Here is a 20,235-nt window from a genome sequence, read left to right as displayed (position 1 = left end):
CTGCCAGCCCAGGGCTGGGAGCGAGCCCCAGAGCACTCAGGCCCTGCAGCAACACGAGGGGCAGGAGGGCAGCGGGGCAGTGGCACGGGAGCAGCACTGGCAGCACCAAGGGCTGCTGCTCCTGGCCACAGCTGCTGTGCCCCCCTGAGCTGCCCCCAGCTCTGCACACAGACATTGCTGCTGCAGCTCCACACAAGGCAACTAAAGGGGCATCTCTGCTGGAAACTTTGCTGGCACATCCTTGAGTTCATTTAAAGGCACCGAGAGCACAGCTCCTCATTGACACAGGCTGGGGCCACAGCCAAGGTGGAGAGAAACAAAAGGAGAAACGGAAGAAAGATTGCTCTTGCTTTGTGGAAAACAATAAATAACTGAAGACAGAAAAAATCCCCAGAACCAAACCAACAAGAACTATCAAAGACGAGTTTTATTACAAGTGATTTGCAGAAATTGGCAACCAGTTTAATGTTTCTTAAATCGTCCAGCCATCAGTGTCCACACTGCAGCCTTGACCTCCTGGTTCCTCAGGCTGTAGATGAGGGGGTTCAAGGCTGGAGGCAGCACCGAGTACAGAAGTGACAGGGCCAGATCCAGGGATGGGGAGGAGATGGAGGGGGGCTTCAGGTAGGCAAAAAAGCCAGTGCTGAGGAACAGGGAGAGCACGGCCAGGTGAGGGAGGCACGTGGAAAAGGCTTTGTGCCTTTGTCCCTGCTCCGAGGGGATCCTCAGCACGGCCCTGAAGATCTGCACATAGGAGAAAACCATGAACACAAAACAGCCAAAACCTAAGGATAAACTAACCCAAATGAGCCCAATTTCCGGGAGGTTGGAGTGTGAGCAGGAGAGCTTGAGGATGTGTGGGATTTCACAGAAGAACTGGCCCAGGTCATTGCCCTGGCACAGGGGCAGGGAAAATGTATTGGCCGTGTGCAGCAGAGCATTGAGAAAGGCACTGGCCCAGGCAGCTGCTGCCATGTGGGCACAAGCTCTGCTGCCCAGGAGGGTCCCATAGTGCAGGGGTTTGCAGATGGACACGTAGCGGTCGTAGCACATGATGGTGAGGAGACAATACTCTGCTGAGATGAAGAACACAAAGCAAAAGAGCTGAGCAGCACATGCTGAGTAGGAGATGTGTCTGGTGCCCCAGAGGGAATTGTGCATGGCTTTGGGGACAGTGGTGCAGATGGAGCCCAGGTCGGTGAGGGCCAGGTTGAGCAGGAAGAAGAACATGGGGCTGTGCAGGCGCTGGCCGCAGGCTACGGCGCTGATGATGCGGCCGTTGCCCAGGAGGGCAGCCAGGGAGATGCCCAGGAAGAGGCAGAAGTGCAGGAGCTGCAGCTGCCGCGTGTCTGCCAATGGCAGCAGGAGGAAGTGGCTGATGGAGCTGCTGTTGGACATTTGCTGCCTCTGGCCATGGGCATCTGAGAAAAAGTAATCATGGAATAGTTGGCTTTGCAGAGGACTTTCAGCATCCCAGCCCAGCTTGGTGGCACTTTCCCCCCACTGCCTGCCCAGGGCTCTGCTGCCTGGGGCTGTCCCTGCCAGCAGCTGCTCCCTGTGCCCAGGCCTGGGCCCTGCCAGTGCTGCCAGAGCCCAGCCCGGCCCTGGGGGCTCAGCTCTGCCCTGCAGACCCCTCCCAGCCCAGGCCACTGCCCAGGGGCAGCTCTGGCTCTGCAGGCTCTGATGGCAAAGTCAGAGCACCCCTGAGGAGGCTGCAAAAGCGACGCTGATGCTGCCTGGAAGGGACCCTGTGCTGATTTCTGTCACTGCCCGGTTTCTTCAGATCTCAGAGAAAAATTTTTTGATTTTTCTCAACCTGAACTGAGAGATGAACATCCATGTGCAATTTCCCTTCCAGGCAACCCAGAGCAGTCAATTAAAAATCAGGATTCTTCCCTTTTATGCATTCCCTGCCTTGCTATGCTCCCTGTATAATCTACTAGGGAATATCCTGGAGTTAAATGTCCTGCTGGGAGCAGTCCTGAGCAATGCAGCATCCCCACCACACAAGAAGAACACTTGCAAGGCTGACCAGCTGTCTCCTTCCACCCACACCTTGTCCCCCAGCACTGAGAGCAGCTCCCCGGGCCGGCTGAGAGCTGCCCCTGGCAGGCAGCAGAGTCCCTGCCCCAGCTCAGCGCCCTGGGCTGCAGGACCCTGCTCTGCAGGACAGCCCTGGGCACCCCTGGCTGCTGTAGCCAGGAGATAATCAGAGGATGGACTTACAGAATCTGTAGGCATTGGGATGTTGCAGCTTGAGGAGATCACTGCAGGAGCTGCAGCTGCCTTGTCCTGCAGCCAGAGGCTTCCTGTGTCAAGGGCTGGCCATGATTCTCGCGCAGTCACTTCTCAGCATCTTCCCAGCCCTGACTGACTGAAGCTCTCTGTGCCTCTGTGCTGTGCCCGGGCTGGCTGCAGGCAGTGGCCCAGCCCTGCTGGGCTGTGCCCAGGAGCTGCTCCTGGCCAGAGCTGTCTCTGTGCAGCGCTGCCGCTTGCCAGGAGCTGCCTCTGTGCCAGGAGCCCGGCCCAGCTCAGCAGCACAGCCACAGCACAAGGACTGTAATGACCCTCTCGGGGCTTTGGTGCTGAGGCTCTGAACATCAGTCCCTGAGAGGGAGATGAAGAAACCTCTCAGGAATTCAAAGTCAAAATCAAACTCCAAAGTTTCTTGAAGTTTTAATGGGTTCCACTGAGGGATAGGACTGAGAAAGTGTCCCCAGGTTCCAGTGAGAGCAGAACACTGCAGGCAGTGATGACAGGGGGGACAAGCAAGGGAAAGGTGTCTCTGATGCTGAGCAAAGCTGGCTGTGTTTCAGGAATGCAAAGGGCCAAGGCCTGAGCCCCAGCCCCTGGCAAGGCAGATCCTGTCCCTCCCTCAGTGCTCAGGGCTCTTGCCGGGGCACTGGGATGTGGGGATGGGCAGTGCCAAGGGCAGCACCATGGGGCGGCCCCTGCCAGGCTGCTGAGCAGGGACAAGGAGGCCCTGAGGCCCCAGGGCTGCAAGGGTCCCTTGTCTCCTGCTGGCGTCAGGGCCAGGGCCAGCAGCCGTGGCCCAAGTGCTGCACAAGTTGGCTCTGCCAGGGCCTTGCAGCTGCTGCCCATCCCTCTGCCCTCTCCAGCCCAGGCTGTGCCACGCTGTCCCTGCCCTGCGCCTCTGTCCCTGCAGGCTGTCCTCATCCCCCCGGCTGCCCCACCTGGCTGGCCCCTTCCTTTGCTGGCAGCTCTGCCTCCTGCCTGCCTCTGCCTTGGCACACAAAGCCTTGCGCTTGATACCAAAAGGGTTCATTCCATTTTTGCCGTGTCTGTGAACTTTTAGCAGAGGAACAAGGCATGCAGGGGCTGCTTTCCCAGCAGGGACGGTTGGACGAGAAGAAGAAGACACCTGGCTCAAGGGTGCAGTGCTACAAAAAACAAGGACTGAATCTGGGAACTTGGGGTGGGTTTTAAGGAAATGGGTGAATTGTAATACGCATGTAGCGACTGTGTGTGAGCAACACACTTGTAGAGTCACGTGTCCACGTAAGGTTAGGAGTTATTCCCTGCTGGAGCTCAGGCCTGAATAAATGATGCTCTCTTTAACACCAAATTAGTGTTAAGGAGTCTCATGCTGATATTTTGGAGATTTGGTGACAGCGGGGCCTCACAGAACCAAGGAGTCAACAGTGACACTGTGGGACCCCACGGAACCAATGGTCCATTGTCATAGTGCAGATCCAAGGATCCATGGTGGCACTGTGGAACCAAGGAGATGGTTGTTGACAGTATGAACGCTCATGGAACCATGAGCCACTGTGACACAGAGTGGCCACATGGAGCCAATGGGCCATTGTGACTCTGCAGATCCAAGGAGTCCCTTGTGACTGAGGAACCTCATGGAACCAAGGGTCCATTGTGACCCTGTGGGGCCCTTTGGAACCAAGGGGACCACAGCGACATTGCGGGGCTTCATGGAACAATGGAGACCATGATGACACTTTGGGACCCACTGGAATCAAGGGGCCATTGTGACACTGCAGAGCCTCCTATAACCAAGGGGCCATTACAGCACAGTGGGGCGTCATGGAATCAAGGGCACCATTGTGTCCCTGTGGGCTCCATGGGACCAAGGGTCCATTCTGACACCGTGGAACCAAGGAGACCATTGTTACATTAAAGGGCATCATGGAACCAAGGAAGCCATTGTCAGGAAAAATCAATCCACAAACACCAGAGGTTTATGTCCACAAAGGAGACAGAGGAGTCCCATTACTGTATTTGAATAAAGGGAGAGGCCATGGGGCATTCCCCTGGGATCTGTCAAATTGTTAGAGGATGCAGCCTCCTTTCTCTCCTGATTTCCTGGCTGCATTTCCCTCTCTCTTTGCCCATTGGCTGAGGTACTTGAGAGGTACAGACTTCCCAAATCACTTAACACAGACCCCATCTAATGGATACCCCTCCCTTTTTTTTCCTATGGAATTTATGGTTCTTCCCATTGCTTCTTTCGTCTCTCAGTATCCATCATTACCTATCAGCAGACCCACCCTTTGTTTGTAAAGACAAATCCCTCTCACTCCTTTCATCAATCAGTTGAATTGCTCCCACTGTTTCTTTGACCTCTCAGTATCTGGCTTTTACCTATGAGCAGACCCACAGTTTGTTTGTAAAGACAAATTGATCTCATTCCTTTCACCACTGTGAGCCAGTGGGGCTTCATGGAACCATGCAGACCATTGTGACACTTGGAGGCCTCGTGGAACCTAAGGACCATTGTGGCCCTGCAGGGCCTTGTGGAACCAAGGGCACAACAGCGACACTGTGAGGCTCCAAGGGACCAAGGGGGCATTCTCACACTGCAGAACCAAGGGTCCATTGAGGCACAGTGGGGCCTCATGAATCCAAAGGGCCATTTTGACACTTTGAGGCCTTGTGAAACCAAAGGAACCTTGTGGCACTTCAGGGCCTTGTGGAACCAAGGCGACCATAGTGACACTGTGGGGCTCAATGGAACCAAGGGGCCCTTGTGACACTGTGGGGTCTCATGGAACCAATGGTCGACTGTGACACTGCCAGGGCCTTATGGAATCACGGAGACTGTTGTGACACCACAGGCCCCATGGAACCAAGGGGCCATTGTGACACTTTGCAGCCCCATGGAACCAAGGAGTCCATTGTGACACTACAAGGCCTCATGGAAGCAAGGAACCATTGTGACACTATGGGACCTCCTCAGGCCACAAGGGGCCGTTGTGTCACTGTGTGGCACCATGGAACCAAGGAGAGCATTGTGACACTACAGGGCCCCTTGGAACTAAGGATTCATGTAACGGTGTGGAGACTCATGGAATCAAAGGTCCATGGTGATATTGCGGGGCCTCATGGAATTCAGAAGACCATTATGACACTTCAAGGCCTCCTTGAATCAAGGGGCTCTGCAGGACCTTGTGGAACCAAGGAACCTTCTGACATTGTGAATCCCCATGGAACCAAGAGTCCATTGTGATACTGCGGTACCAAGGAGACCCCTGTGACACTGCAAGGCCCCATGGAAGCAAGGGGGGAACCATTGGGACACTGTGGGGCCCCATGGAAACAAGAGGCCAGTGTGACACAGCGAGGCCTCATGGAGCCAAGGACCCAGTATGACACCAACATTGTGACACTGCGGGGCCCCGTGGATCCGAGGGAACAGGTAACAGGTGTGGTTGGCTTGGTCCGACTGCTCCAACTGACCTTGGCATGTCAAGGGTCTCTTTCATGTGCCCCTGAAACCCTGGGGCTCTGGGCATTCCTTCAAAGGGAAAAGAACTGTTCTTCTCATCCAGGTGCCCATGGCCCAAATGGGATTCTGCCTCCAAAATTCCCTATATCCAGGGATTGCTCCCAGACAAAAGCTGCCATTACCAGCAAGTCTGGCTGCCTTTGGCTTCCTGAGGGCTGGCTCTCACCTGCCTTCACACACTGGGGCTCTGGGCATTCCTTCCTACAGAAAAGAACCGTCCCTCCTGTGCAGGCACCCATGGCCAAAACTGGTAGTTCTCCTCCAAAATTGCCTATATGCAAGGGTTTCTCCCAGACAAAAGCTGCCAAGACAGACAGCTCTGGCTAGACTTGGCCTCTGGTTGCTGCCTCTAATCTGCCCCTGAAACACCAGGGCTCTGTGCTTTCCTTCCTATGGGAAAGAACTGGCCTTCTCATCCAGGTGTTGGGAGAGTCCCAGACTGGTCAGGCTCAGCAGGGAAGGGCATGTGGCAAATCCTCCTGCAGCCACTGCAGGCACTGGCAGGACAAGGCAGGGATTGCAGAAGCCCTGTGGGAGGGAAAAGAAGGGCATGTTGTGTGCCCAGACTCCAGCCAGGGCTGTGCTAGGGTCTGCTGGGGTCTCCTCAGAGCCAGGTTGGTGGGAGCTGGGCTGAAGAAGTGGAACATGGGGTGGGTGGGGATTGGGCTGAACAATGAGGGTCAAATGTCATCCATGGTCCAGAGTCCTCTTGGCAGCCACTCCCTGGTACCATCCCTCAGTGGCCAGCCCTTGAGCACCACTGGGGAACATTTCTATTCTCTCTACAATGGGATGAAATGCACTTTCAATGCCTTTGTGGATGCTGCCAAGTTGCAGGGAGTCTGTGACCAAACTCATCTAGTTAATGGTGACTGCAAAACATAATTGGGCAAGAGGACTGAGTTGGATCAATTTGTTTTGCCTTCAGGTGCCAACCAAGCCACAAGAAAAGAGAGAAAAAACATATGCATCAGAAGAAAGGCAGATCAATAGGGAAAAAGTCTAAAACCCAACCAAAAATACCAAAGCAAAACCCACCCACAACCACACAAAAACCCCACAAACAAACCAACCACAAAAAGCAAAGGCCACAAACAGAGGCAAAGCAACTGCACAGGAAATCTCCTATCAGCGGAAAATGTTCAACCACCTTGAGGCAGGAGAGGGTTCTGTATGTGTAGGTGCTGTTTGAAAGAAAAATGTCTTACAAAAGAAATTAATGTCCTCCACCTCCTGCTTGTGGCAGTTTCTTGCTGATCATGGTGTGACGCAGAATGGAACATCCCTGGGGTCAGTCCAGCCCAGCTGTCCCATCTCTGTTCCCTTGGGAACACTTGCCCAGCCCAAGCCCATTGGCTGGGGGTGGTTGCAGACACCCCTCATGTGGGGCGAGCACTGTGACAAGGACAGTAGGACAGAATAACTCTGATCAAGGACAGTGGGACAGAACAGCACAGGCTTGGAGAAATAGATAGGACTTGTGATAAGGGCTACACCTATGTCCAATAAAGTCAAAGGAAGTGGGGATAGCTAATGAATATGTAATCAGTGTGTCTGATATAAACTCTGGTCACTCCATGCTCAGTGCACTCACATGCATGAAGGATCACCCAAGTGACCACCATGCTGCAATAAAGAATAGCTGCTTTCAAATCCTCCAAACTGTGTGAGAAGGTTTCTCTCCAGCAGATTTCAGTAGCAGTGGTGCCCTTGACTCCATGATGCCCCACAGGTTCACAATGGCTCCTTGGTTTCAGGAGGCCCTGCTGTATAACAATGGAGCCTTGGTTCTCTTAGGGTCCATACTGTCCAAATGGCCTCCTTGGTTCTGCTCTGCCACAATGCTCTCCTTGGTTCCACGAGGCCTTGGTGTGTCACAACAGCCCCTTGGTTCCATGAAGTGTCGTAGTGTCCCCGTGGTCTCTTGGATCCACAGTATCGCAATTGGTTACAAGCAGCCCCGCTGTGTCACAATGAATATTTGGTTCCACAGGGCCCTGCAGTGTCACAATGGCCCCTTGGTTCCATGAGGTTTGTACCGTCAACAATGCTCTCCTTGGTTCCGTAGTGTGAAAATGGCCCCTTGGTTCCATAAGGTTCCTCCGTGTGGTCTCCCTGGCTCCCTGAGGTTCTGCAGTGTCACAATGTCCCATAGTTTCCATGAGCTTCATTACGATTATCGATGTCCTTTTTTCCACTGAGGCCCAGATTTTCACAATGGCCCCTTGGTTCCATGAGGTTCCGGAGTGTCACCATGGTCTCCTTTGATCTGCATTGTCATAATGGACAATTGCTTCCATGAGGCCCCGCTGTGTCACAATGGCCCCTTGGTTCCATAGGTTTTCTATTGTAACAATGGACTCCTTGATTCTATGAGCTCCCCTGCTTTTTGCAGAGGTGTCTTTGGTTCCAACAAGGCCCCGCTGTGTCTCAGTGCACCCTGGCTTCCATGCGCATCTGGAGTATCACAAAGGCTCCTTGGTTCCATGAGGTCCTGCCGTGTCACAATGGATCCTGTGATCCATGAGGCCCTACAAAATCATCATGGAACCTTGGTTCCATGAGGTTCCATTGTGTCCCACTGGTTGCCTTGGTTCCATGAGTTTCCTTAGTGTCACAATACTCTCCATGGTTCCATTAGGCTTTGCTTTGCCACAATGGTCCCTTTGTTTCCATGCGGCCCCGCTGTGTCCCAATGGACGTATGGTTCCATGAGGTTCCGTGCTGTCCCCATGGTCTTCTTGAATCCGCACTGTAACAATGGACCATTGGTTCCCTGCGGCCTGGCTGTGTCACAATGGGCTCCTTGATTCCATGATTCCCCACGGTGTCACAATGGAGTCTTGTTTCTAGGAGGTTCTGTACTGTCACAATTGTCTCCTTGATCCCATGAGCCCCTGCAGTGTCACAATGGCTCCTTGGTTCCATGAGGAACACAAAAGCTTTGCATCAACATTGAGCAACAGCTGCTGAACACACCTGGGAACATGTGCTTGCATCAAAAGAGGGCTTCAAGCTGAGAATGGCACCAGCAGCTTCCATCTGCAAGAGAGAGGCAGGGAAAGGACAGGGACAGAGAATTCAGTGGAAAGACTCTGACAATTCTGCTCCCACAGATCATTCCTGCTCACAGTGTCCCTTCTAGAAAGGGGACATCATTGCAGGCAGCCTGGACTGAGCATGTGGGGTTTGTTGTTTAGGAAACCTGCTCCGGCTTTTCCATTCTTTCCTTACAAACAGGAAAACTTCTCCTGGGCCTGTGTGCAGGCAGAGCCCTGAGGAGAGCACGTGGCACATGGTGCAGTGGGCTGGGCCAGCCAGCTGCAGAGCTGAAGGGAAGAAGCCCAAAGTGTCACAATGGCTCCTTGGCTTGATGTGCATCACCTGTGTCACAATGGTCTCCTTGATTCCATGAGGCCCCACTGGGTCACAATGGCTCCTTGCTTCCATGAGGTTCCGCAGTGTCACCATGGTCTCCTTCGATCCGCATTGTCATAATGGACAATTGCTTCCATGTGGCCCTGCTGTGTCACAATGGCCCCTTGGTTCCATAGGTTTTCTATTGTAACAATGGACTCCTTGGTTCTAGGAGCTCCCCTGCTTTTTGCAGAGGTGTCTTTGGTTCCAACAAGGCCCCGCTGTGTCTCAGTGCACCCTGGCTTCCATGCGCATCTGGCTCCTTGGTGTTGCAAAGGCTCCTTGGTGTTGGGGTCTCCCGCCCCGCCACGTAGCCCTGGGAGAGGGACACTGGGGGGGAGGCACGGGGTTTCCCTGCCGAGTGTCAGCCTCGTTCCCCATTGGTTGGTTTGTGTTTCCCTGCACGGGCAAATGACTCTTGGTCCTGTGACTGTAACAGTTCCTCTGCAGAGCTCCGGCCATGAGGCTGGAGAAATAAACATCTCTGAAACATCTACCAAGAATCTATGCACATATATATTTCTTTTCCACGGGACTGCTGGTTTGATATATGTGTTTTACAGTATCCCCGCTGTAACAAATGATGGAGAATTGTGAGCAGAACCATCCCCGATCCCTAAGAGACTGATTTGTGTGAGTAAACCCTAGAAACTTTGGATTCCTCTTCTTGGTTTTGTTTTGCTATTCCATCTCTAAACTATGGAGGAATCGTGGGAAGACTCTTGGCTCTCAGAGCCCCATATGGACATTTATCTTAAAAAGATTCTTGAACAACCATTTGTATATTTTAGCTTGATTCAAGCTCGAAAAGAACTGAAACACTTCCTGGCATGGTTGTTTAAGAACTTTTTCTCTGTTTCTTGGGATTTAATTCTTACCAAGGGCTTTTGGAAGACCGCTTGGACACAGTTAATATTTGAGTCAAAATACATGCCGATGGAAGAATATTTTCATGAATATTATTTAATTACCACGACTGTTGAGCAATGTCAGCTGTGTCTTGGCGAAGGGAAGTGTGCCTCAGGGACCGTGTGGCCCAGGCCACGTGCATCGAGTGCTCTGCGAGCAACAGCGAGGCAGTTCCCGCATGCGGGCGGAGCCACGCGAGCTGCAGTGTTGGCGGTGGAGCGAGGCGCAGCGGGAGCGGCACGAGAAATAAACATCTCTGAAACATCTACCAAGAGTCTGTCCATATATATATTTATTTTCTACGGCCCTCCTGGTTTGATACAGCATGTTACAGTATCCCCAGTGCAACAAGCCTGACCCCTAAATGGGAGTTCAGAATAAAAAGGGAGAATTTTGTCCCAAAAAGGGGACTTTGGAGCCAAAAAGAGGCAGTTTGGATCCAAAACATGGGAGTTTGTGTCCAAAAAGGGAGAATTTGGGGCCAAAAAAGGGGAATTAGGGCGCCCAGATGGGAAGTTTGGACTCCAAAAGGAGAATTTGGCCCAAAACTGGAAGTTTGAGCACCAAACAGGGGAAGTTTCTACCTAAAAAGGGGAGCTTGGAATAAATAAAATGGGACTCCGACCCCTAAAAAGGGGAATTTGGCTTCAAAAAGGATGAGTTTGGTGCCAAAAGGGGGACTTTGGACCCAAAACAGAGCAGTTTGGATTGAAAACATGGGAGTTTGTGCCAAAAAGGGAGAATTTGGGGCAAAAAAAGGGGCATTTGGGTGCCCAGATGAGAAGTTTGGAGCCAAAAATGAGAGTTTGGCTGCCAAAAGGGACAGTTTGGCCCAAAGCTGGGGGTTTGAGCACCAAAAAGGGGCAGTTTGGATTAAAAAAACCCCTGGGAGCCAGACCCCTTAATGGGAGTTCAGCATAAAAAAGGGAGAATTTTGTCCCAACAAGGGGACTTGGGAGCCAAAAAGAGGCAGTTTGAATCAAAAACATGGGAGTTTGGGTCCAAAAAGGGAGAATTTGGGGCTGAAAAAGGGGCATTTGGGTGCCCAGATGGGAGTTTGGGCCCAAAAAGGGACAGTCTGGCCCAAAGCTGGGGGTTTGAGCACCAAAAAGGGGCAGTTTTGACCTAAAAAGGGGAGTTTGGATTTAAAACAATGGGAGCCTGACCCCTAAAAGTTCAACCCAGAGGACCCAATGAGATCCAGGGGGGAAATTTGGGGCTGAGAAGGGTGATTTGGGATGAAAAAGGGGAGTTTGGCTCCCCAAAATGGGCATTTGGGTCCAAAAAAGGGGAATTTGGGTCCAAAAAAGGGGAATTTGGGTGCCCAGATGAGAAGTTTGGACTCAAAACTGGGGGAATTTGGACCCAAAAGGGACAGTTTGGCCCAAAACTGGGGGGTTGAGCACCACAAAGGGGCAGTTTCAACCTAAAAAGGGGAGTTTGGATTTAAAAAACCCTGGGAGCCGGACCCCTAAATGGGAGTTCAGCATCAAAAAGGGAGAATTTTGTCCCAAAAAGGGGAATTTGGAGCCAAAAAGGGGCAGTTTGGATCCAAAAAAATGGGAGTTTGGGCCCAAAAAGGGAGAATTTGGGGCCAAAAAAGGGGAATTAGGGTGCCAAGATGGGAAGTTTGGACCCAAAAAGGGAGAATTTGGCCCAAAGCTGGGGGTTTGAGCACCAAAAAGGGGCAGTTTCAACCTAAAAAGGGGAGTTTGGATTTAAAAAAATGAGAGTCTGACCCCTAAAAAGGGGAATTTGGCCTCACAAAGGACGAGTTTGGTCCCAAAAGGGGACTTTGGAGCCAAAAAGAGGCAGTTTGGATCCCAAACATGGGAGTAGCCTTAACCTCAGCTTGAGCACAAATTTGGGTTATGTTAAAGTCAAGTTTAAAATCTTTAACTGCACATCTTTCTATTTTAAGTCAGAACTCAGAACAGCCAGTTAAGCATCTGTCACAGCATTCTGGGCCAATTTGGGTAAATTTCACGGGTTCTTGGTGAGCCCCATGGAATCCATCTTGAACAAATGCATATTCACATCCCCAGATGTTCCTTCCTTCCCAAACAGTCGCATTTGTAATTTTTAACATCTGACTCAGGGACCGACGAGAGTGAAAGTCATAAGCTTTCCTTTGGCATTTATGTACACCAGTCACCTTATATGCATGCAATGTTGCATTTCCTTCAGTAGCTATGGCTACAACAATAATCACAAAAAATTGCCATTTTCCAAATGATGCTCATTTGACTATTCATTTTAAAAGGTGTTAAGCTATGCTAACATTTCACCCACACTCTATTCACTTTCCTGAGTAAGTTTTAATTTCAGTTCATTGTCACTAGGGGTGACTTTCCAGAATCTTTCAGGAGCTTTCTTCACTCGGGTGTGATGAATCCAGGCAGCTTGTTCTTTGATCCTGATTGCAGTAAAGGTGGTCAGGAGCACCTGGAATGCTCCTTCCCACTGTGGTTCTGGGGTCTTTTCTGCAAAAGATTTAACATATACATAATCTCCGGGTTGTACATCATGTACTGCTCCGTCTGATTCTCTGTTTCGAGCCCTAGCTGCATGTTCTTCAATTTCTTTGAGCTGTTTGTTTAGGGCCATCATGTATTTGTGTAGGGTTTCCTCCCCGACTTGGGTGGGGGTGATGCCTTCTTGGACCCTCTATGGCCTCCCGTACAATATTTCAAAAGGACTCAATTTCTCTTTTACTCTCGGCTTGGTTTGAATTCGTAATAATGGCCATGGAAGAACCCGAGGCCAAGGTAATTTTGTCTCTTGTCTTAGTCTTGTAACTTGCTGCTTAATCAAATGGTTCATTTTCTCTACTTGGCCACTCGACTGAGGATGATCTGGAGTGTGGAGTTCCCAATCTCTGCCTCAGTGGTGGTTAATTTGCTGCACAATTTTTGAAATAAAGTGTGGCCTCTATCTGAGGACATTGTGGCTGGGGCTCCAAAACGCGGTGTTATTTCCTGTAACAATACTTTGGTTACTTCTCGTGCTTTGGCAGTTCTGGTGGGGAAAGCTTCTGGCCATCCTGAAAAGGAATCTGTTAACACCAACAGGTACCGATATCCCCCTTTCCTGGGCAGCTCTGAGAAATCAATTTGCCATTGCTGCCCAGGCCCATGAGGCCCCGCAATATCACCATGGACCTTTGATTCCATGAGTCCCCACACCGTTACATGAATCCTTAGTTCCATGGGGCCCTGTAGTGTCACAATGCTCTCCTTGGTTCCATGGTGCCACACAGTGACACAACGGCCCCTTGGCCTGAGAAGGTCCCATAGTGTCACAATGGTTCCTTGCTTCCATGAGGCCTTGTGGTGTCACAATGGACTCCTTGGTTCCATGGGGCTGCAAAGTGTCACAATGGCCCCTTGGTTCCATGGGGCCTGTGGTGTCACAACAGTCTCCGTGATTCCATAAGGCCCTGCAGTGTCACAGTCGACCATTGGTTCCATGAGACCCCACAGTGTCACAAGGGCCCCTTGGTTCCATTGAGCCCCACAGGATCACTATGGTCACCTTGGTTCCACAAGGCCCTGAAGTGCCACAAGGGTCCTTTGGTTTCACAAGGCCTCAAAGTGTCAAAATGGCCCTTTGGTTTCATGAGGCCCCACTGTGCCTCAATGGACCCTTGGTTCTGCAGTGTGAGAATGCCCCCTTGGTCCCTTGGAGCCTCACAGTGTCACTGTTGTGCCCTTGGTTCCACAAGGCCCTGCAGGGCCACAATGGTCCTTAGGTTCCACGAGGCCTCCAAGTGTCACAATGGTCTGCATGGTTCCATGAAGCCCCACTGGCCCACAGTGGTGAAAGGAATGAGATCAATTTGTCTTTGCAAACAAACTGTGGGTCTGCTCATAGATAAAAGCCAGATATTGAGAGATCAAAGAAACAGTGGGAGCAATTCCACTGATTGATGGAAGGAGTGAGAGGGATTTGTCTTTACAAACAAACTGTGGGGTCTGCTGATAGGTAAAGATGGATACTGAGAGATGAAAGAAGCAATGGCAAGAACCATAAATTCCATAGGAATAAAAAAAACGGAGGGGTATCCATTAGATGGGGTCTGTGTTAAGTGATTTGGGAAGTCTGTACCTCTCAAGTACCTCAGCCAATGGGCAAAGACAGAGGGAAATGCGGCCAGGAAATCAGGAGAGAAAGGAGGCTGCATCCTCTAACAACTTGACAGATCCCAGGGGAATGCCCCATGGCCTCTCCCTTTATTCAAATACAGTAATGGGACTCCTCTATTTCCTTTATGGACATAAAACTCGGGTGTTTGTGGATTAATTTTCCTGACAATGGCTTCCTTGGTTCCATGATGCCCTTTAATGTAACAATGGTGTCCTTGGATCCACGGTGTCAGAATGGACCCTTGGTCCCATGGAGCCCCTCAGGGTCACAATGGTGCCCTTGATTCCATGAGGCCCTGCCGTGCTGTAATGGCCCCTTGGTTATAGGAGGCTCTGCAGTGTCACAATGGCCCCATGGTTCCAGTGGGTCCCAAAGTGTCATCATGGTCTCCATTGTTCCATGAAGCCCCGCAATGTCGCTGTGGTCCCCTTGGTTCCACAGGGCCCCACAGGGTCACAATGGACCCTTGGTTCCATGAGGTTCCTCAGTCACAAGGGTCTCCTTGGATCTGCAGAGTCACAATGGCCCATTGGCTCCATGTGGCCACTCTGTGTCACAGTGGCTCATGGTTCCATGAGCGTTCATACTGTCAGCAACCATCTCCTTGGTTCCACAGTGCCACCATGGATCCTTGGATCAGCACTATGACAATGGACCATTGGTTCCATGGGGTCCCACAGTGTCACTGTTGACTCCTTGGTTCTGTGAGGCCCCGCTGCCACCAAATCTCCGAAATATCAGCATAAGCCTCCTTAACACTAATTTGGTGTTAAAGAGAGCATCATTTATTCAGGCCTGAGCTCCAGCAGGGGATAACTCCTAACCTTACGTGGACACGTGACTCTACAAGTGTGTTGCTCACATACAGTCGCTACATGCGTATTACAATTCACCCATTTCCTTAAAACCCACCCCAAGTTCCCAGATTCAGTCCTTGTTTTTTCTAGCACTGCACCCTTGAGCCAGATGTCTTCTTCTTCTCTTCCAGCCGTCCCTGCTGGGAAAGCAGCCCCTGCATGCCTTGTTCCTCTGCTAAAAGTTCACAGACACGGTAAAAATGGAATGAACCCTTTTGGTATCAAGCGCAAGGCTTTGTGTGCCAAGGCAGAGGCAGGCAGGAGGCAGAGCTGCCAGCAAAGGAAGGGGCCAGCCAGGTGGGGCAGCCGGGGGGATGAGGACAGCCTGCAGGGACAGAGGCGCAGGGCAGGGACAGCGTGGCACAGCCTGGGCTGGAGAGGGCAGAGGGATGGGCAGCAGCTGCAAGGCCCTGACAGAGCCAACTTGTGCAGCACTTGGGCCACGGCTGCTGGCCCTGGCCCTGAGGCCAGCAGGAGACAAGGGACCCTTGCAGCCCTGGGGCCTCAGGGCCTCCTTGTCCCTGCTCAGCAGCCTGGCAGGGGCCGCCCCATGGTGCTGCCCTTGGCGCTGCCCATCCCCACATCCCAGTGCCCCGGCAAGAGCCCTGAGCACTGAGGGAGGGACAGGATCTGCCTTGCCAGGGGCTGGGGCTCAGGCCTTGGCCCTTTGCATTCCTGAAACACATCCAGCTTTGCTCAGCATCAGAGACACCTTTCCCTTGCTTGTCCCCCCCTGTCATCACTGCCTGCAGTGTTCTGCTCTCACTGGAAACTGGGGACACTTGCTCAGTCCTGTCCCTCAGTGGCACCCATTAAAACATCAAGAAACTTTGGAGTTTGATTGTGACTTTGAATTCCTGAGAGGTTTCTTCATCTCCCTCTCAGGGACTGATGTTCAGGGCCTCAGCACCAGAGCCCCGAGAGGGTCATTACAGTCCTTGTGCTGTGTCTGTGCTGCTGAGCTGGGCCGGGCTCCTGGCACAGAGGCAGCTCCTGGCAAGCGGCAGCGCTGCACAGAGACAGCTCTGGCCAGGAGCAGCTCCTGGGCACAGCCCAGCAGGGCTGGGCCACTGCCTGCAGCCAGCCCGGGCACAGCACAGAGGCACAGAGAGCTTCAGTCAGTCAGGGCTGGGAAGATGCTGAGAAGTGACTGCGCGAGAATCATGGCCAGCCCTTGACACAGGAAGCCTCTGGCTGCAGGACAAGGCAGCTGCAGCTCCTGCAGTGATCTCCTCAAGCTGCAACATCCCAATGCCTGCAGATTCTGTAAGTACAACTCAGAGAATCTCGAGTGTAGGGGAGGTGAAATGTTCAGGAATCTCTAAGATGCTGAGAGCTTCAGCTGACTCCCAGAATATTTCCATGACAAGGATTTTTATAAAAATGAGGAAATTTTCCTGAGGTTTTGTTTTCAGTTCCCTACTATTGAAGAATGGGGAAGAACAAATATTAAAGCTATCATTAAGTTGGACATGTCCCTGGGACATCAGAACTATTAGTTCTAGGGATTGTATGGAATGCAGGAATTTCCTAATGTGCTTTCAGCCACTCCTGTGCCCACGCACAGCACCAGCATTGCCTTGGCTGGACCCACCAGCCTCAGTCTGACCTGTCCTTTCTCCACCCCGCAAACAGAGCCTGCCCCCAGCCAGTGCCCTGCACACAGGCAGGTTTCTGTAGGGCCAAGGAGAGTGCACAGAGATTTTGGGGTCAGTGAGTGCTGGCAGGGAGAGATCAGGCACAGGGAAACAGCTCCAGGAGGAAAATCTCCAGGAAGTAGAGAGAAGTTCAGGCAATGAGAGGAAACAAAACCCAGAAATGCATCAGGGAGAGTTTAAAGATCTCCACAGGATCCCCTCCAGTGCAGTCCCTCCCTCCTCTCTCCCCCAGCCAAGCCTCTGCCCTCAGGGCCGGGGCTCCAAGGCGTGAAGCCCCTCCTGGGCAGGCAGAGCTGCAGCAGAGCCGTGGGGCAGCTCTGCAGCCCCGGGCCCAGTTCCCTCTGCAGAGCACAGGGCTGGGAGCCGCTGCCCGGCACTGGGGGCTCTGGGAGGGGGCACAGCTGGCTCAGGGTGACGCTGGCCCCAGTGCCCGGCTGTGGACAGGGCTGTCAGTGCAGCCAGGGCAGCAGCTCAATCTCCCTGAATCCAGTGCCATCGCTGGGACACTTGGAAGTCTCCCTGAGATTTCCTTCCAAGCTGGGAGCTTTTCTCCAAGATGCCAACCTGTGCTAGAGCATCTCTGTGTTACCTGAAGGACCCACGGGCAAAGGCAGAGGTGTTATGACAGTGAAAATGTCGTTGGGGTGGTGAAATGAGCCACGTGAGTCCCTGCCTACAAATGTGGTGCTGGACTGTGGTGGATTCATCTGTTCTCAGCAGTACCTGGGGGTTTTTAAGGGAAACACGGGAGGGTGATCACCCTTCACCTGAGAAAGGTTAAAGCCCAGAGAAGTCTGAACAGGTCAGAATGACAGACCATCTTCTTTCACTCTCCGCTCATCACTTTGCCTCACAGAACTTGCTGTCTTCTCCCTGAGTGCAGCAGAAATGCTGAGGGTTTCTGACAACCTAGAATACCAGGAGAGATATGGGGGGAGCTTTAAAAGAAAACCCAAAGAACTCTTAAACACAAAAGGGTGTCTGTGTGTTACAGGGGAAGGTGTCAGGGAAATGGCTTTGATTTTGGCTACAGACATCTCCTCTAACTCTTCTCTGTTTTTTTCTCCATGGCAGACCTCAATGTCCAGAGGCAGCAAATGTCCAACAGCAGCTCCATCAGCCACTTCCTCCTGCTGCCATTGGCAGACACGTGGCAGCTGCAGCTCCTGCACTTCTGCCTCTTCCTGGGCATCTCCCTGGCTGCCCTCCTGGGCAACGGCCTCATCATCAGCGCCGGAGCCTGCAGCCAGCACCTGCACAGCCCCATGTTCTTCTTCCTGCTCAACCTGGCCCTCACCGACCTGGGCTCCATCTGCACCACTGTCCCCAAAGCCATGCACAATTCCCTCTGGGGCACCAGACACATCTCCTACTCAGCATGTGCAGCTCAGCTCTTTTGCTTTGTGTTCTTCATCTCAGCAGAGTATTGTCTCCTCACCATCATGTGCTACGACCGCTACGTGTCCATCTGCAAACCCCTGCACTATGGGACCCTCCTGGGCAGCAGAGCTTGTGCCCACATGGCAGCAGCTGCCTGGGCCAGTGCCTTTCTCACTGCTCTGCTGCACACGGCCAATACATTTTCCCTGCCCCTGTGCCAGGGCAATGCCCTGGGCCAGTTCTTCTGTGAAATCCCACACATCCTCAAGCTCTCCTGCTCACACTCCAACCTCCCGGAAATTGGGCTCATTTGGGTTAGTTTATCCTTAGGTTTTGGCTGTTTTGTGTTCATGGTTTTCTCCTATGAGCAGATCTTCAGGGCCGTGCTGAGGATCCCCTCGGAGCAGGGACAAAGGCACAAAGCCTTTTCCACGTGCCTCCCTCACCTGGCTGTGCTCTCCCTGTTTCTCAGCACTGCCTTTTTTGTCTACCTGAAGCCCCCCTCCATCTCCTCCCCATCCCTGGATCTGGCCCTGTCACTTCTGTACTCGGTGCTGCCTCCAGCCCTGAACCCCCTCATCTACAGCCTGAGGAACCAGGAGCTCAAGGCTGCAGTGTGGACACTGATTGCTGGACGATTTAAGAAACATTAAACTGGTTGCCAATTGCTGCAAATGAGTTCTAATAAAACTCGTCTTTGATAGTTTTTGTTGGTTTGGTTCTGGGGTTATTTTTTCTGTCTTCACTTATTTATTGTTGTCCACAAAGCAAGAGCAATATTTCTTCCACTTCTCCTTTTGTTTCTCTCCACCTTGGCTGTGGCCCCAGACTGTGTCAATGAGGAGCTGTGCTCTCGGTGCCTTTAAATGATCTCAAGGATGTGCCAGCAAAGTTTCCAGCAGAGATGCCCCTTTAGTTGCCTTGTGTGGAGCTGCAGCAGCAATGTCTGTGTGCAGAGCTGGGGGCAGCTCAGGGGGGCACAGCAGCTGTGGCCAGGAGCAGCAGCCCTTGGTGCTGCCAGTGCTGCTCCCGTGCCACTGCCCCGCTGCCCTCCTGCCCCTCGTGTTGCTGCAGGGCCTGAGTGCTCTGGGGCTCGCTCCCAGCCCTGGGCTGGCAGTGCCGGGGCTGCAGCAGGGACAGGCCATGGGCACTGCTGGGGCAGCGCTGACGCCTCAGGGCAGGGCCTGGGGGCTCCAGGCTCCTTGCCTAGGCTCTCTCAAGAGCACGCCCAGGCCAGTGCTCAGCAGAGAAAACCCCCGTGAGCAGCCCCAGGGTGGCCGTGGGCAGGGTGGGGGCAACCAGCAGGGCTGGTGCTCTGCAGGGTCCCTGGGGGAGCCGGGAAGGAGCAGCAGAGCAGGGCCTGATCCATCCCCCCTGCGCTGGACACCCCAGGGCAGCGTCCCAGAGCGGCCTCATGCAGCTGCCAGCAACATCCCCCCTCTGCAGCCCTGGCCTCTGCCCAGCTCCCAGAGGGGCTGGATCCTTGCAGGCACACACACGGCAGGACTGGCTCAGGAGCCCCTGTTTGCACTGCACAGCCCAGGCGTGAGCACCCCACGCTGTTGCTGTGGGGAGATGAACCTGAGTGAGCACAAATGCCATCAGCCCCTGGGGGCCAGCAAGGGCTGGGGGACGACAGGGAAACCCCTCAGCTTTGTCGGGGCCTCTCAAGTCAGCCAGAAAGTTTGTTCCCATCAGCTCTGAGTTTCCTGTCCCACTGCAGACGTTGTTGCTCAGAGCCAGGGCTGCCTGGCAGCCACCCCCAAAGAGCCCTGAGCATTTCCTCTGCTTCACCTTTGCTTTCTTTCCTCTCTCCTGCTCCACATTTCTTGCTCTTGCCCATCCCTGTCCCCTCCCCTGCAAACAGCCCAGCCCTGTTTGCCCTTTCCTCTCTGGCCCCACTCCCCATTGCAGTTCCTGCCTTGGCTCCACGGGAACATCCCTTGGGGAGCAGGATCATCCTACAAGTGCTGCAGGAATTGTCTGCAGGGCCCTGCAGTGCCTCGAGCTGTTCCCTTGCCAGAGGCACCAGAGGCCAGGGGGGCACATCTGGGCTGCTGTGTCTGGCTGTGGGGCTCCCTGTTGTGGGGCAGGGAGGAGGAGCTGG

The 20,235-nt window shown here is 52.9% G+C and overlaps 2 protein-coding genes across 2 annotated transcripts; one reads left to right on the top strand and one right to left on the bottom strand.

The window, feature by feature from the left end:
* Positions 1-462: 462 nt before the first annotated feature.
* On the bottom strand, positions 463-1,398 carry LOC309584049 (olfactory receptor 14J1-like; the record flags this gene model as incomplete). Its single annotated transcript, XM_082299953.1, has 1 exon — positions 463-1,398. The coding sequence occupies one exon, from the start codon at positions 1,396-1,398 to the stop codon at positions 463-465; it is 936 nt and encodes a 311-aa protein (XP_082156079.1).
* A 16,447-nt stretch (positions 1,399-17,845) lies between these two features.
* On the top strand, positions 17,846-18,781 carry LOC309584026 (olfactory receptor 14C36-like; the record flags this gene model as incomplete). The annotated part of the gene is made up of 1 exon (XM_082299917.1): positions 17,846-18,781. The coding sequence occupies one exon, from the start codon at positions 17,846-17,848 to the stop codon at positions 18,779-18,781; it is 936 nt and encodes a 311-aa protein (XP_082156043.1).
* Between the last annotated feature and the right edge of the window lie 1,454 nt (positions 18,782-20,235).

This window comes from Coloeus monedula, assembly GCF_965178545.1.
Source record: "Coloeus monedula genome assembly, chromosome: 35".
Taxonomy (NCBI): Eukaryota; Metazoa; Chordata; class Aves; order Passeriformes; family Corvidae; genus Coloeus; species Coloeus monedula.
This window is presented reverse-complemented; position numbering and strand designations above follow the sequence as displayed.